An 18,514-nucleotide genomic window follows, 5' to 3' on the forward strand; every position below is an offset into this window, starting at 1 on the left:
ACAGTCCAGTAATAATAGTTATAACCCCTCCCATCCCCCCCTCATAGTTGATTCCAGCGCAGCATGTCCTGTCCCCCATATATTCTAAGGTAATACACACATATATCATAGCCCCCACCTATAACTGATAATGGTGCAGCTCCTTCCTATATTACAATCCAGTACTAATAATCATCTTGTGTCCCCCATAGGTTATAGTGATTATACTCCAGCCCCCCCAGGTCCTGCTCCTTTCTCTTTTCTAATTATTGTCCTCACCTATAACTGATAATGGTGCAGTCCCCCCTCTATAATAACGACGATAATTTTAAGCATCTACCATCTATGTAAAGGGGGGGGGTCTATTGCCCCGCCCCCCACAGAGGGAATCCCTGGCCGCGGACGTCACTAGAGCCAAGGAGACCCGCGCGCGTCATCGGCCGCCGCTGCCCATATAAGGAGACGTGCGTCAGCGGACGAGACCACGCGCTGCGGCTGCAGGGGGGGAGGGTCCCGGGAGCTGCAGGTGCGGGGCCGGGGCGGGGCAGCCGAGCGCTGGAGCCTCCCATTCCAGGACGCGGGGGGAGGAGAGAAGCCGCAGTAGATAATCGCACAAGGTTTGATGTGATGCCATTCCCCTGACTCATCCCGAGCGCAGGAGCAGCAGAGGTGAGCGCACACTCCCGGCTCCGCGCACACTCCCGGCCGCACCGGGGCTCGTACTGACGGAACTTTTTTGACATTTTTTTGTTAGTTTTTTTTTCTCTTGGATACAATGTTTGAGTCATAGAGAGTCAGGAGGGAGGAGGCTGCAGCCCTGCCATACAGAAGGGCACTTACCTCTCCTAGGAGTCACCCACAAGGGCACTTACCTCTCCTAGGAGTCACTTACCTCTCTGCCTCCTGGGATCATGTATCAGGATTATCCGGGGAGTTTCGACAGTTCCTCCCGTGGTAGCAGCAGCTCCCCGGCTCAGCCAGACGGATACCCGGGCACCTCCATATCTACCTCAATGCGCCAGGTGAGGATCTGACACCAGGTCATGACCCGGGGGTGCCCCCAGGCTGGGGTCCACTTCTTTATGGGGTCATTCAGCAGCTCCCGTCTTGGGGCTTCGTGGCCAAGGTGTGGGGGCTCAATCAGCTGCTCTTGTTTTGGAGGGGGATCAGTTTTGGCGTCTGGGTTCTGTTGGGCTCAGCCCGTTCTGGGGTTGTCGGTTGGTCCCGTCTCATGGGCTCGTGTTCCATATCACATAGAATGGTTCTATATTGGTCCGTGGATCAGGCTGTGAAGCGTCTTCATAGGGTCTCTGCTCTGGAGGACCCCACCGCTGGTCACGGGTTGGACATATCGCCCCAGGGTGACTGAGCTGTCTCATGTGGGTGATTGCTGCGGCTGATGTGCAGGACTGTACTTGCGTCCGACATGTCACCAGTCCTGGTGGTCCCCTCAGGACCTGGAGAAGGTGACATGGACTCTGGAGTCCAGCACAAGGTGGACAAGTCCTAACTTCTCTCGCAGGGTGTGTGGCGGAGGAATCTGCTCCATACCACACATGGATCTCCGTGCTGGGGCCAGGTCCAGGTCCGATTTTCCTTGTATTTGAATTTGGTTCTGGTTCTGTTGGTTGTCGCCCATTGGGTCCTGGCTCCGGAGTTATGTAGATCTTCTGCTTGTCATTGGCTGCGGTGGGATCTACATATGATTCAGCAGAGCGAGGAGCGCATGGAGACTTAACCCTTTGTGTTGTAGACAAGAAATGTTCAGGGTAGAAATGACCTTCTAGAGGGGCCGTGGGGTCACTTGTAGGGACACACAGGTAGTTTAGGGTCCCCTGTACAGGGAGGGACATGGGAGAGTAGTCATCATTCAGGAGGATGTTGGGGTTGGTCGGGGTCTTGAGGGCATCTCAGGACACATTGAGCCCTTCCTATGTGTAGCTGCTGATCTGGATGATACGAGCGCCGGGTCTCCATGTGTAACGCGTCCGCTACGTGTTTTCTGTGTATCCTGGACAACAGCAGAGATGAGAATCTGTAACCACATGGTAACTAATTCGGAGAACTACGAGGGCTTCATGAAGCTTCCTGGCCGCAACCTCTGCAGATACCATCAGACTCCTCCGGCTGGAGATACATTGGGGTTTCACACGTTACGCGGGCCCCGGCCCCTCCGCCACCTCCCGCTGTACTTTGTGTTATTGATTATAGAAGCTTAGACAAATAGTAAAGTCCACTCTGCGGACACACCCTGCCCACCCAGCACCCAGCAGGGCGAGGGCCCCTGGGGTGTGGACAAGAGGGCCTGCAGTCTAAGGGTGCTCCCTGCCCACCCAGTGCCCCGGCAGGGTGAGGGCTCCCAGGGTGTGGACAAGAGGGCCTGCAGTCTAAGGGTGCCCCCTGCCCACCCAGTGCCCCGGCAGGACGAGGGCCCCTGGGGTGTGGACAAGAGGGCCTGCAGTTTAATGGTGCCCCCTGCCCATCCAGCGCCGCTGCCCTCCCAGTGCCCTTACTGGGCGAGTGATTCCAGGGTGTGGACATAAGGGCTCAGGGCACCCTGCCCACCCAGTGCCCCGGCAGGTGTGGACATTAGGGCCTGCAGTTTCCAGAGCACCCTGCCCAAGCAGGGTGAGGACTCCCAGGGGCACCCTGCCCACCCAGTGCCCTGCATGGTGAAAGGTTCCCGTAGTCTCCCGGGCTCTGGGTACTGATAACGGGCCTGTATAGGTGGTAAACCCACAGCAAGTCTAGAAGATTTTGGTTCTGGTCCAGTGGGGGAGGGCCGGGTCTTTGTTCTGTAGACATATTAAAGGAGGAGGCTCAGTTTGTGCCAGCGACATCCACGACCTATAGAGACCGCCAAAAATAATCCCAAAATCCATCAACCTCACATTCAGCTACCGATACACTGTAACAAACCATCAGTGTGTGAAAGGGATACGTGATCTGTTACATTCTGCCACTGATACATTGTAACAAACCTTCAGAGCAGGAGGATTTGTGCTGACTGATTGAGGGGAGGCTCTGGTATTACACCTTCTCCGCCTCCATCACCCAGGATAGATTCTGGTTTTTGGTGACCACATCCCCCTCGCTACTCGATAAAGCCATATCCGTTGCGTGCCTGTGGGCACATCGCAGAATCCGAAAATCTATTAACCCTGCGTCAGGCTGCTGACACACTGTAACAAACTATCAGCACGTGAGATAAAAGTTGTGCTGTCAATGTACTTATCCCACTGAAAAATTGTTTAGGTTGGATGTGACTGTAGCGACACCTCAGCTGTGAGAAACATTCGTGGTTCCATGTTCTTGGCGACTGGCGTTAACCCCCTCACTGCCTTTTCCCATCCCAGACCCTGATTTTCAGCCTCCGCATCTGTTAGAATAACAGGACACCGATACATTGTGACAAACTATCAGAACCTCAGAAACCTGTTACAGTTAGATACTGACACATTGTCACAAATCATCAGAACCTGAGAGGAATGTCTGCTAGGGACGTATCTGGATTGGATACAACTGTAGCAAACTCTCAGCTGTGAAAAGTATAATCCCATATACTGCGTTTGGGATCCTGGGTCTATATTTCAGTGATGGCGTTCACTGACAGCAAGCAGAAAGAAGGCAGAATGGATTTGGGGAAGTTTCGGATGTGGGTTAACCCTTTAATGATGGGGACGGCAAATCAGAAATTTCATCCACAGATAATTATGTTACTGGAAGGGGTCGAGGTTGTGGCCCCCAGGGTCCTGGGTGAATGGTCTGTGCCATAGGGAAGTGCACTGCTGCCCCCTGCTGGTGACTGCAACTCATTGCAGTGGAGTCCAGTGCCCGGAGGATCTATGGGGCCTGGGTGGGGTGAACCTGGCACCCATTATCGGGTGTGTAGGATTTGGCGATGACCCCGTTCGATAAGCGGAACGATGACCTCATTAGATAACATCCACTGGTCTGGGTAATACGGGGTTAATGCAAAAGGGATCTCTACAATCAGATTGTTCAATTTGATTGACCTTTCCAATGATTAATATTTTGATCTGATCTGTTACCGGGAAAGCTGGGTGACATGGCTGCTGTGATAGGGTAGTCACCCAGCTTTGTCAGACTTCTGAATGGCAGATATGGCTCAACTCCCTTGTCACAACATGGATATTGAGTAGATTTGCCATGCAGGATATCGGGAAAGCTGAGTGACAACATACAAGGTGCCATTATATTGTCTATCATCCAACTTTGCCAAGCTTCTAAATGGCAGACCTCGCTAAATATTGCCATTCAGGACTTCGGTAAAGCTGAGTGACAACATACATTGTGCAATTACAATGGTTATTATCCAGCTTTTTAGGATTCTGAATGGCAGATGTAGCTACATAAGCAGTTGGAGTACCTTAGCCCCTCCTTATGGCATGGAAATGGGGTAGATTTGTCTTTCGGGACACTGGGAAAGCTGGGTGATAATACATGTGGTGCCATTGGTATCCAGCTTTTCAGTATTCTGAATGTCACCTCTTTCTTGATATCCTCTTATGACATGGGAATGGAGTTGATTTGCCATTCAGGACACTGGGAAAGCTGGGTGACATCAGTTTACATGTAGAATCTCTCCTTGTGGATTCCGGGACGCCTGATCCCACTGCCCGGAGTCTGGCGGGGTGTGTGCGTGTTGTAGCACAGGGGAAGGAATTTGGCAGTGGTCTGGGGCGCACCCACAAGGGGAATAGCTGAGATGTTAACCCTGCAGAGGAGATGAGAAATCTGCTGAATGCAGTCTATTGTTCCCTGTTATCAGCCAGATCAGTTAATGGATTACTGCTCCTTTAAGAGGGATTTAAAGGGATTCCACAGCATGTAAGGATATGTCCATCTAGTAGAGGGGACATCCTGAGCAGCCTTGCTACACACGCTCACCCAGCTTTCCCAGTTGCCTGAATAACTGAGTGATCCAGCAGTCAGGGCATAGGGATGCATTGCTGCATAGTGCATTGTTTTTGCCATTCAGGAACTTTGGAAAGTTGGAAAATGTATGATATTGACATAAAGAGGATAAATTGGAGGTTTTGTGCCCTTCAAAGAAGTTTGGAAAGTTGGGTGGTAAAGTAAAAAGTTAGTTATGCACCAATCCCTTTGTGCGAATCTTATAGGTCACCCAACTTTTCAAGGTTCCTGAATGGAAAAACAAATCTGTTGTGGACCAATAAATCCCTAGGCGTCCAGTGTATTTGCCATTCAGGAGCCTTGAACAGTGGGGTGACGTATAGTGTTAATAAACTTATGACCTAACTTTTCAAGATTCCTGAATGGTAAACCAACTCTCAATCTTGGATAAATCTGTCTGATTGTGCCAACTGTTTTTGCCATGCAGAGACTTTGGAAAGTTGGGTGATGTTTAGAGTCGGTCTAGAGGGATGTAACTGACAGTTTTTGCCGTGCAGGGACTTTGGAGAGTTGGGTGAGGTCTTGGCGGTGCGTCCAGGGCCCGGGGCAGGGGCCACATGTCTGATGTCAGCAGCGTCTGAGTATGTGCAGTATTTCCTGTTTGTTCTGAGCGATTGCCCAAGCAGCGATTCCCCTCGACCTTGTGTGGTTTGTCTCTCCCTCTGTACAAGGCGCAGGGTTCGGGGGGCACCTCGTGTCTCGGGGTTGGGGGGCACCTCCTGTCTGGGGGGGGGGGGACCCATCTCATTCCCTGCCAATACATGACAACCAAAGCAAACCAATGGAAGGGTTAAAAATTAGCATTTCTAATGCTGAGGTTTTGTTACACTGTATCAGTCTAGACCGGGAGCTGAACATTCTAGACTGTGGTCTGATGCTTATTACCTGAACCGATTATGGCTGAGGGTTTGTTACAGTGCATCAGTCTAGACAATCCTCTATGCGCTGGGCACAATAGACTGATACACTGTAACAAATCCTCAGCCATATTCAGCGTGGCTAAAATGTATCACTCCAGACTTATACATTTACTTGCACTGAATATGACTGAGGGTTTGTTACAGTGTAACAATCTAGACTCTTCTGTTGGCTAGACATCCCAGACTGTGGCTTTTTACCCATTACTTGAATTGACCGTGGCTGAGGGTCTGTTACAATGTGCCAGTCTGTAAGCTGTACATGCTATAACCCAGTTACATTTTGTTTGCTACACTGTATCAGTCCAGACCCTCATATGTGAGCTGAACACAATACTAAATACTAATACTAAAAATGGCTGAGGGTTTGTTACAGTGTATCAGTCTGGACTGTCCTATGTGAGCAGATTACTGCAGACTGTTACTATGTATCGGTGAAGGTGAAAATGTAGCAAACTTATCAGGGCAGTTGTGATTAGATGCTATTGTAACAGAACTGCAGCTGTTCAGTTTTTATGGTCTGTCCAGCGCTTGAAAATGGCAATGGCTTCATACACTGACAGCAAGCAGAGATCTTGACAGTTTGTAAAATGATGACTGCTTGTAACCTGGTAACTGGACCCTTGTGAGGTCCTGACCTGTAGCTTTGCCTTGGGGGCCACAGTCGGTTTGGGGCCCGGGTCTAGTATATGTCACAGGTTTCTTAGACATTCCCAGACCCCCCTCTTTATTGCAGAATGATGAGACCCACAAGGCAGGTGACTGCAGCGCTGGGATAATACATTCGTCCTGATGGGGGGGGGATGTTGTGAAATTCTTCACACTTCAAAGGAGACTTTCCCAGAAATGAGAGAATTCCCAGTCTCCTGCATGGGGGGGACGCGGCTCATTACTGCCCCCCGGAGGTCACTGGAGGCGGCTGCAGCTTCCTGAGATTGTGTCAAGTGGGAAAATCATGCAACCGCTTCCAGTAACAGGAGGGGGATGTGTGGGAGACGGGCCGGAGAGCTGACACTTTATGGATTTTTTTGGCCGCCTCCATTCTGCTCCGTACAATAAACAGGCAGAAGGTTTGCCAATCGCTGAGTCACAGGATCTGCGTTACATCATCAGCACGGATGAGCGGGAAAAGAACTCAAAAAACTTTTCTTTGGGGAACATGCAACTTTTTAAGGAGAAGAAGGTTCATCTTAAAGGGATTGTGTGCGATTCTGGCACAGCTCCGCTCCTGTCCGGAGGTTGTGTGTGGAGCTGCAATACCAAACATGACCTGTAGGGAGGTGCGGCGCTGTTTGTGAAAGGGAAAGTGGCGACTTTTTGCTGCTCTCTTGTAGGGGAATGATGGGAGTTGTAGTGTTGCCATAGATTGAGAGGCAAAGGTTTAAGGTCCGCTGCTCAGCACTGAGTTCAGTAAAAGAAATTGCGCCAAGTACCAGCGGGATTTCCAGGACTGAACCAATGGACTGGACTGAGATACCAAGTTCTTTCCAACGAGGAAAGTGACATCGCGCAAGCGCATGGAGCGAGATTCTCAGACTGAACTTGCTTGGGTCACAGATTTTAGTCAGAAACGGCGCCCCACCTGTCTGATGGTCACGTGTGGTATTACAATAGACTTTCAACTACATTGATGGAGCTGAGCTGCAATATAAGGCGCAACCATGTGAACAGTGTAGCTAGAATAAAGCAGCCACGTTTTTGTACTGGACAACCCCTTTAAGTATTGAAAGAGAACGGTGGGGGCAATAAAAGAGGTGGGCACAATGCAGTGAGCCAAGCAGACGTAGCGATGGAGTGGAGTGTCTTTGGCTGACTGAGCTTAGACTCATTCCCAGCTAAATCAGAAATAGAGATGGGATTCAGAACAGACCCCCCCCCTCCCCCCCTCAGTTATACTCAGAACTTTGTCAAACTTTGATCTCCCTCGTCGGAGTTCTGGGTTGGGGGATTGTTTTGCCCTTTAATCTGGAAAATTCTGGATAATGATAAGAATCGGTTCTCGTGTTCCCTCCACAACCAGGAAGTTGGGGCCTGTGGTTAGGGAAGGGTTAAGAGTCCTAGCCCTGGGAGTGACAGGGACCACACCTGGGCATTAAGTAAATGGAGCTGTAAAAAGGGAAGGAGATGAGGGGGAAGTTCGTTTTACAGTGGGAGGCGATTATGCAATGGAGATTTCCTGCCTCTCCCTCCTGAGCTGCTCTGCTGCGGGAGAGGGAAGCTGCCGCCAGCGGGATGAGCCCCCAGTGATTGACAGACGCCGGTAACTACAGCCTGTGATCAGGGGTCAGAGGGTGCGTTTTCTGGGTGATATTTTGGGGTACTAGACCGGAAATGGGTTCCTCAATTACATATTAGAATCTTTAAAGGGCAACACCGACTACAATGTATCGGGATATGAATTCCAGGTGATTGAAAAATCCGAAAAAGTATCCAGTTCTTTTAGGACCTTAGAACTAGAATCCAGATTCCTCCCCCCTTACAGGAGGTCGAGCAGGGGGCGTCTTCTTGCCTGACTGGATCAGGTACCTGATGAAGGTCCTCTGGACGGGAGTCGGGCCGTTTGCACCTGTTGTTGTCAGAAAGGGTTAAGCGTTCAGGTGTTGGAGGTGGCGCTGCGCCGGTCGGGGCAGATGCTATCCCAGCCCCCGGCGGATCCTCGTTTTCAGGCTGAGCCGGGTGTTGTTCTCACAATGAACCTTGTCATCCAGGTGCGGAGGAAGCGGTGACCTCACCCCGGGCTCTGATGTGGTGGCTGTCTAGACAGAAAGGACAACGCTTCTTCTCATTCCGGGGTCCCTTCATCAGATAGACAGACATTGTAGGGTGCAGGTTGTGTGGGTGGACTACACGTACCAGAGGGGAGCAGGGCATAAAAGAGATGGGTGACTTCATCCTCCCAGGAGGCGCGAGTCGCCAGGAGGTTATCATACACCTCATAACTATGACTGGGGGGTAGTGGTGGAGGCTTTCGCCAGGGAATCTTGCCTCTAGGCCCCAGTGGGGTAACTTGGCCATAAGTCTTCCCTCTGAGCTCTCACTGCTCCCCAGGCCCTCATCCAAGGTGCCTTGACTGTAGGCACTCAACTGGTGCCCCCTTGCATTAAGTCCCCCGACTGGGCGCCGTGCCTCTAGGCCCACCGATTGTGTGCCCCTTTTCCTAGACCCTCGGGTGCCCCAGCCGTGTTTAATGTAATATATATGATAAATCATCTTCATGACTTCTGTTGACAAAACTTTTCTTTCGCTTTCCAGCAGAAATATCGAAACGACATGCCCGGATCCGGCAGTGCCTTTATCCCCACCATAAACGCCATCACCACCAGCCAGGACCTGCAGTGGATGGTCCAACCCACAGTGATCACCTCCATGTCCAATCCCTACGGCAGAGCACATCCGTACGGACCCCCGGTGCAGAATCACCCCTCACTAGGCGGACATGCCGCCCTACAACGCCCCGGAGTCATCAAGAGCATCGGGACCACCGCTGGCCGGAGGAGAAGGGACGAGCAGGTAGGTGGCGGCAAACCGGACCCACATCACGTGCTGGAATTATACCGAAAATATTCCTGGTATTTTAATTGCCTCTCTGAAAATACAAATACATTATCTATGTCACCATTACTCATAATCCCCATGAATCATTCCAGCCTAGAAACCTGCACTATGGAAGCCTCAAAGTCCAACATACTGACATAATGTGTACAATAATAATCTCCACTGAGTAATGGAAAGTCTATAGGAGGCAAAGTGCAAAGGAATAACGATGGGTGGACTCATGATGTGACTACTACAATACTGCCCCCTATGTACAAGAATATAACTACTATAATACTGCCCCCTATGTACAGGAATATAACTACTATAATACTGCCCCCTATGTACAGGAATATAACTACTATAATACTGCCCCCTATGTACAGGAATATAACTACTATAATACTGCCCCCTATGTACAGGAATATAACTACTATAATACTGCCCCCTATGTACAGGAATATAACTACTATAATACTGCCCCCTATGTACAAGAATATAACTACTATAATACTGCCCCCTATGTACAAGAATATAACTACTATAATACTGCCCCCTATGTACAAGAATATAACTACTATAATACTGCCCCCTATGTACAAGAATATAACTACTATAATACTGCCCCCTATGTACAAGAATATAACTACTATAATACTGCCCCCTATGTACAAGAATATAACTACTATAATACTGCCCCCTATGTACAAGAATATAACTACTATAATACTGCCCCCTATGTACAAGAATATAACTACTATAATACTGCCCCCTATGTACAAGAATATAACTACTATAATACTGCCCCCTATGTACAAGAATATAACTACTATAATACTGCCCCCTATGTACAAGAATATAACTACTATAATACTGCCCCCTATGTACAAGAATATAACTACTATAATACTGCCCCCTATGTACAAGAATATAACTACTATAATACTGCCCCCTATGTACAAGAATATAACTACTATAATACTGCCCCCTATGTACAAGAATATAACTACTATAATACTGCCCCCTATGTACAAGAATATAACTACTATAATACTGCCCCCTATGTACAAGAATATAACTACTATAATACTGCCCCCTATGTACAAGAATATAACTACTATAATACTGCCCCCTATGTACAAGAATATAACTACTATAATACTGCCCCCTATGTACAAGAATATAACTACTATAATACTGCCCCCTATGTACAAGAATATAACTACTATAATACTGCCCCCTATGTACAAGAATATAACTACTATAATACTGCCCCCTATGTACAAGAATATAACTACTATAATACTGCCCCCTATGTACAAGAATATAACTACTATAATACTGCCCCCTATGTACAAGAATATAACTACTATAATACTGCCCCCTATGTACAAGAATATAACTACTATAATACTGCCCCCTATGTACAAGAATATAACTACTATAATACTGCCCCCTATGTACAAGAATATAACTACTATAATACTGCCCCCTATGTACAAGAATATAACTACTATAATACTGCCCCCTATGTACAAGAATATAACTACTATAATACTGCCCCCTATGTACAAGAATATAACTACTATAATACTGCCCCCTATGTACAAGAATATAACTACTATAATACTGCCCCCTATGTACAAGAATATAACTACTATAATACTGCCCCCTATGTACAAGAATATAACTACTATAATACTGCCCCCTATGTACAAGAATATAACTACTATAATACTGCCCCCTATGTACAAGAATATAACTACTATAATACTGCCCCCTATGTACAAGAATATAACTACTATAATACTGCCCCCTATGTACAAGAATATAACTACTATAATACTGCCCCCTATGTACAAGAATATAACTACTATAATACTGCCCCCTATGTACAAGAATATAACTACTATAATACTGCCCCCTATGTACAAGAATATAACTACTATAATACTGCCCCCTATGTACAAGAATATAACTACTATAATACTGCCCCCTATGTACAAGAATATAACTACTATAATACTGCCCCCTATGTACAAGAATATAACTACTATAATACTGCCCCCTATGTACAAGAATATAACTACTATAATACTGCCCCCTATGTACAAGAATATAACTACTATAATACTGCCCCCTATGTACAAGAATATAACTACTATAATACTGCCCCCTATGTACAAGAATATAACTACTATAATACTGCCCCCTATGTACAAGAATATAACTACTATAATACTGCCCCCTATGTACAAGAATATAACTACTATAATACTGCCCCCTATGTACAAGAATATAACTACTATAATACTGCCCCCTATGTACAAGAATATAACTACTATAATACTGCCCCCTATGTACAAGAATATAACTACTATAATACTGCCCCCTATGTACAAGAATATAACTACTATAATACTGCCCCCTATGTACAAGAATATAACTACTATAATACTGCCCCCTATGTACAAGAATATAACTACTATAATACTGCCCCCTATGTACAAGAATATAACTACTATAATACTGCCCCCTATGTACAAGAATATAACTACTATAATACTGCCCCCTATGTACAAGAATATAACTACTATAATACTGCCCCCTATGTACAAGAATATAACTACTATAATACTGCCCCCTATGTACAAGAATATAACTACTATAATACTGCCCCCTATGTACAAGAATATAACTACTATAATACTGCCCCCTGTGCTGACACAACTCTTTAATCTGTATTTTGCTGACTCCTGGAGCTCGGGGTGGTCAGTGGTTTGGGGGCTGTTGACCATATGAACATTCCAGTCTCCTGGATCATTGGGCGGCCATGTTGTTCTCCGCTGAGGCAGTCACTTTTATAACATAAATCCCATTTCCTTTTGACGTCAGACGTGATAAGCAAATTGTGAAATGTTTATGTTGTAACCACAGAACCCCCATCATCTCTCCGGGTCGGGCTGTGCTCCTTGCACTTGCTCAATACCGGGACACCACAGCTTCCTACAGCACCAACGGCCATCTTGTGGGTTTGGTGTTGACCGCAACGTCGGCTAAATTCTTGTTTTCTTTTGTCTTGATCCACAGCTGTCACCGGAGGAAGAGGAAAAGCGGAGGGTCCGGAGAGAAAGGAACAAACTGGCCGCCGCAAAGTGTCGCAACAGGAGGCGAGAACTAACGGACAAACTCCAGGCTGTACGTAACATCTTCCTTCATTACTGCTGACTAAGGCGCTAAAGCTTACATCAGCATATGGTGTCATGTCCGGGCAGAATCTAAAAATTTTTTTTTAATCAAATCTCTTAGTTAGACCCAAAATCTTGTCAATCATGAGGTTTTTTGGATAAGCACCAACACGAATATGAGGTGCACATACAATCTCTGCTGATGTTGTCTTTGGGTGTTTTGGTGACTTGGGGCTGCCCTGTCCACTACTGATCCACCTTCAAACAATTCCAGGGGAGAAGGGGTGCTATGGTTTTAGACTTGGTGGGTGTGTTGTTTTTGGAAGAGATACTGTCTTCCAAGAACTAGAGGTACCAGGGAACCTTCATGGCCTCCTATGTCTCATCTCTCTCAACATCTTAAAGAGATTTCTTGGCAAGATGGAATTTCAAAAAGTTTTGATGGACTGGAGTTCGGTGATTTTTGGAAGACACCTCATGGGATGGTGATGGCTCCTGCGCCACATCATATAACACTTGACATTGCTGGTGGCCCCAGCAACTAGACCTTAATTTGTCCAACTTTTCTAGTATGCCGTCAGTTTCCAGTTTACCAAACGTTGTCCTAGTTTGTAGCAAAGTTCTCAATGCCTTATGTTCTCATGAATTTCCGGAGCACCATCCGATATTTTGTTCATCCTCATGTGGAAAAATTACTAAATTCAGTGTTTTTTCTTTTTCATTCAGGAAACTGAAAAACTGGAACAAGAAAAATCAGGTCTACAGAAAGAGATTGCCGAGCTACAGAAGGAGAAGGACAAACTGGAGTTCATGCTGGTGGCCCATACACCTATGTGTAAGATCCAAGGAGAAGACCGGATCGCCCCCACTCACAACGCTCACGCTGCCCGTTCCATGATGACCAGTAGAGTGGTTGTCAAACAGGAACCCGTCGATGACGACATCAGCCGCTCCTCCGTCGCCCCCACTGACAAAACGCAGAGATCTGTCATCAAACCGATCAACATTAGTGGAAACTTCTTCAACGAGGAACCTCTTAACACCCCCGTCGTGATGTCATCAACACCTCCGAGCACTCCGAGCGCGCCTAACCTTGTCTTCACCTACCCAAGTGTGTTGGATCAGGAGTCATCGACCTCTCCTTCCGAGTCTTGCTCTAAGGCTCATCGTCGGAGCAGCAGCAGTGGGGACCAGTCTTCTGATTCCTTGAACTCCCCGACCCTGCTGGCCCTGTAACGGCTGCTACAAAGGAGCGACTTTACCTTTTACATATCAGGAGATGTCTAGGAGGATGGACAGCTGGTGGCCGGCACTTCCCGACTTCGGACATGTTGTGTAACCTTGAAATGTCATAACTGGATCTTACACTTCAGACGCTTCGGTGTAGCTTGGACTTTCCTGGGTTGTTGGAAGAGGCTGCATACAAGCACAAGTTCATCCCACACGGGGTTAAATTATTTCCAGCTCGTGGACATTTCATCCAATCTTAATGGTCGATGATTACATGTCTGTACCTCCGCTCCCCAATTCTCCTCCCCCACCTATTCTGGGCACTTTAAGGGTTTATCTATTTAAGGAATTTGGTCTTCACTGGATGAAGGTACAGAAATGTTTTGTCTGTTTTCGGATTTATTGTTTTTGGGTTTTTTTTCACCTTTTGTTGAAGTTGTCCCAAGGCCTATTCTGATTTAACTGAAAAAAAAAAAAAAAAAAGGAACAAAAACAGCCATGGAAAAAAAACGTTGGTTGCACCCAGTCATTATGGGAGAAGACGGCGTTACCAGCAGATATTAAACACCACGCCAAAGACTGTCCCGGGACGCTGTGTTCCTGGTAAACTCTTGGATAATAAGGATTTGGCAGCAAAATTACAAAAAAAAAAAGTAAAAAACTTGGCAATACCACAAAACCTTGTGCCTTTGCGAATGAGCAAGTTCTACTTTGTCAGAACGATGCCCAGCCGACGCTCTGATCTTTGGGAACATCTCGTTTGTATAGTTGGTGTCTGATTGGTCGTAGCGTGTGACCTCTACTCTTACTAGAATAATATTCAATATTGTGTAGATGTTGGACCGCGTGTAAATGATGTCCATGACGTAATTCCACATAGAGGCCCGGGTGCCCGAGGGGGCTCTGCTACAGGAAGCAGCAGTATTATATGTGGCAACGGGCAGTTGAAATGGGGGGGGGTACAGATTTTTTGCATCGGGGCCTAGGAGCTTTACGTGAAGCCTCTGTTCCCATAAAGAAAATGGCGTAATTCTCCACACGCTTATATGCCAATGGGTTAAGATCAATCCGTGTGCCTAAATATTCCCAACAATTGCCTTGGTTCATACCCACCAAGTTGTCCAAAACTAGAAAAACATGGCTGCTATTGAAAAACAGCGCCACTCCTGTCCTCAGGAAGTGTGTGGTATCACAGCTTCATTGAGCAAAGATATCATTCCAGACACACCCTATATACAAACTCCAAAATCCTATTAACATCCCCTTTAAACCCCAGAAATGTTTACAGTGGGTCATTTTATTTTGGTATCCCCCCCCCCCCCCCCTTCCTACATTTGGAGGTGGAAAATATTTTACTCAGATATTTCTTTTTTTTAAACTTCCACATTACGGTATGTGTTTGTATTGTTTAACAGAAAGCAGCATTATCACAAATCTTTGCTTTCTTATGGCGCATAATAAGGTTTTTGTGCGCGTAATCGCACAGAAACCTGACCAACGATGTAAAGCACTGATCTCGCCTCAGCGTAATGGTGGTGGATACATTTTACCATAAAAAAATATTTTTCTAGGAGTGCTGAAAACCATGTTTAGAAAATTTTTCAGTTTTTAATAATCCCTGAGTGCAGATTTTTCACAGTAAAGGAGTTGAGGCCTACAAGGTTGCCATAGAAACACAGACTGTCAGAGGCCTAGTTGTGGCTATGAAGCCTCTCACCTGTATATTTTGCTAGTCCCCACTATGTCTGTGGTAGGCCTCAGCCTGACCTCTGTATTGTGCCACTTTCTGACTCCCGTATCACCGTGGCCTTAGAATTAGGCCCAAGACTGTATCTAAGTTTGGCCATAGCGACTAGGATCCGTTTTCATTTTATAAACCGCACATTGAAAAGGGAAACTGAATGAAATACTATGTACAGGACGTACCGCAGATTTAACAAAAACTCTAAAAACTGCAAATGGGGTTATTTGTAGATATGGCCCAGAAATGTTTTGTGTAAAAAAAAAAAAAAAAAAAATGGGGCAGAGTCCCTCCTAATATTCTATTTATTGCGAGTTTTTGACTATAAATAAATTATATTGTATTTTTCAGACTTCTGTGCACTATATGATGATGTCTAGGTACTGAAATCCCCAGTCACTCCCTCCAGTGAGCAGAGGCAGCCATTTTGTATCTCTACCTCTGCAGCCATTTTGTGTCCCGCTCCCTCCACAGATGCTTATTCAGCCATTTTAGGCGCCATTTTGTGCCTAGTTGTGGGGAGTGCTTTAAATAATCCCCCCCAGATTATAATCTGTCACAAACAAAGCCATAGATCTCTTTATGTGCTTGGTGGATTTTCAGTCGCTGCTTTTGTGCCTGTAATCTTTACTGTAACGTGTCCGAATGACTGTGTGCCAGCGGACCGGTTCTGACGGGTCTCATTTACATAAGGTTCAGAATTAAAAAAAAATTTTAAAAGATTTTTATTTTTTTGATTCTGGGGAATCTCTTTAGAAAAATGAAGTCATTAACACTACAATTTTGTTAATTGTAAAGGCGGAGGTCACCTAAACTTGATGAACTATGAAAACAATGGAACAATGGGATAACATCAGGGTGCGGCTTTAGTGCTGGGTTCTTCTTCTTGTTTTTTTAAATATATTTTTTTTTTTTTAGTGACGATCCAGACATTATTTCGTTTCTTTTGTCTCTTACTTTTTCATCTGAACGGATTTATCTTTAGCGCGCAGAAGCGCCACATCTACCACCAATCTTGGATTATGGCCATTTTGTCGGCTGTTTGTGACCCCACCCCCTTCCCCTCCATATTTTTAGATGATCTCTGTATTTGTTGTACTGGGAGCCTTTTTCATTGTGACTTGTCTTATTTATTTGAAAATGTTTACAAGTTTGGGAATTTTCTGTCTATTGTCAATGAGCATTACAAAAAAAAAAATCCCCTCCATGGGGCTCATGTATCACATATGGCAAGATGGAGTCATATACTGGAGCCATTTTGTTTTTAATCAAAGATTTCCCACTTCTGCATGGGGTTTGGGGGGGGGGGGGGGCCATAGCTTTGGCTGTACTGCCATTTTGAGGCAGTCGTGTCAAGATGGCGGCTTTTTTCCGAGCCTGCCATAGGTCATGTGTGGAAATACAGCACAGCCACGTTCATAGACTGGAGTGATGCCGATATTATTATTATTTTTTTTTTTTTTAGAAAGAGGCAGCCATATTTTCCAAATTTAGTAAATGAAAACTTTACAAGTTTTTTACAATCATTCTCCATTGTTCACACATGAGATTCTGATGTCTCCTGCACTAAGATTTGTCTTAAGTAACTGGTTTCTGCTCTAAATAAGGGGGTCCCATCAATCACATGGTAGACCTTACCCCCCACCCTGGCACACTGGGGGACCAGGGCCTTCTACCTTCTTAGGTACCTGAGCTATTTAAAGGGCTCTTCCAGTCAAGTACAACCTCTTACTTGCAGATACATTGTTGTCCTCAGGGGCAATATTCTATTTTTTTCCCCCCCAGACTCTACGGCTTTGACAAGTTTGGACATTTTTTTTAAGCAGTTGTCTCCTTCATTCTACTTGTATAACGTGGATTGGTCACTAGAGGGCAGTAATGACTATGAAGAAGCTCCTCCCACCATAAACAAAAGATGAATTTTGAATAAGATGATGGTGGGAAGGGGATTTTAATTACAAAAAAGGGATTTTTATAAAACTAAATTTATACTACAGATCTGGGGAACGATTTTATACGCTACCGTCGACGAAATGGAGTGTGACTGGAACTGCCCTTTAAATCACGACGATTGGAAATTTCCACTGCCATAGCGTGCAAGATCATCACTACAATAGTCTATTGGGTTTAGGAAGTTTTACACTGAGCTCCGGGGGGCAAGGAATGGTCCCACCGGGGCCCAAGTAGGTGGTTTGGGGGGCTCCGAGCACAGGTTTGACCTTAAGTGACCTTGTAAGATGCCGTGGGTTGGCTTTTTCACGATATCTGCGTATCGTATGACACTGCGATTCCTTCATAGCGTGTACAGACGTTGCGAGTACCTTGCATTTTCTGCCAAATTGGATAAAAGCCTTTGACATTCCCAGAGGGGGTGTCACGCCAGAGCGAGCTAACGTACTGCGGGTCAGTGTGTGTGCCACATGTACCGTGTCCAATCACGTGCCAGCTTTCTTGTGTGTTTTGTATATATATTTTTATACCCAGATGTTTGATGATGCCGCTAGTGCTGCCCCCTACAGGCTGTGTACATGGAGCTGTTGTCTTCTCGTTGTAACCCCACCCCCTTTTCCCGCGGACTGGAAAGGGGCGGGGCTTAGCGTTTCGTGTGAGCAGATCACGTGTAGTAATTCTGATTCGATGGATTGTGTGGCCTCAGTCACCGCTTGCAGATTAGCCAATATTTTTTTTTTTTCTTTTATTTATCTGATGTTAAAAATAATAAAATTATGTATTTTGAAAAAAAAAACCCTATATTGTCGTTTTTACGAAAAATGTGGTATTATTGGGAAACAAATGATAATTTCGATAGACAGTATCACAAGGGATATTATTAGATACACAGCTCAGTAGACAGTATTACACCTGATAGGATTAGATACACAGCTCAGCAGACAGTATCACACGGGATATTATTAGATACACTACTCAGCAGGCCGTATCACACGGGGTATTATTAGATACACAGCTCAGTAGACAGTATTACACCT

The 18,514-nt window shown here is 45.9% G+C and overlaps 1 protein-coding gene across 5 annotated transcripts; it reads left to right on the forward strand.

Moving 5' to 3' along the window:
• Positions 1-526: 526 nt before the first annotated feature.
• FOSL2 (FOS like 2, AP-1 transcription factor subunit) lies at positions 527-16,777 on the forward strand. 5 transcript variants are annotated; one of them, XM_072139949.1, is made up of 4 exons: positions 527-648; positions 9,087-9,344; positions 12,459-12,566; positions 13,283-16,777. In XM_072139949.1, the coding sequence occupies exons 2-4, from the start codon at positions 9,105-9,107 to the stop codon at positions 13,790-13,792; spliced, it is 858 nt and encodes a 285-aa protein (XP_071996050.1). In that variant the 5' UTR covers positions 527-648; positions 9,087-9,104; the 3' UTR covers positions 13,793-16,777. The 5 variants fall into 5 exon arrangements, with proteins under 5 accessions (XP_071996050.1, XP_071996054.1, XP_071996049.1 ...); XM_072139953.1 differs by having other exon boundaries at positions 625-648; positions 9,090-9,344; XM_072139948.1 differs by lacking the exon at positions 527-648 and adding an exon at positions 655-1,001.
• The last annotated feature ends 1,737 nt before the right edge of the window (positions 16,778-18,514 follow it).

The sequence above is a fragment of the Engystomops pustulosus genome, chromosome 3 (assembly GCF_040894005.1).
Source record: "Engystomops pustulosus chromosome 3, aEngPut4.maternal, whole genome shotgun sequence".
NCBI classification, from domain to species: Eukaryota; Metazoa; Chordata; class Amphibia; order Anura; family Leptodactylidae; genus Engystomops; species Engystomops pustulosus.

Coding starts and splice junctions, on each gene's coding strand:
- FOSL2 (XM_072139948.1), top strand. CDS start 891: ATGTATCAGGATTATCCGGGGAGTTTCGACAGTTCCTCCCGTGGTAGC. Junction 1,002..9,086: donor TATCTACCTCAATGCGCCAG/GTGAGGATCTGA, acceptor TTCGCTTTCCAG/CAGAAATATCGAAACGACAT. Junction 9,345..12,458: donor GGAGGAGAAGGGACGAGCAG/GTAGGTGGCGGC, acceptor CTTGATCCACAG/CTGTCACCGGAGGAAGAGGA.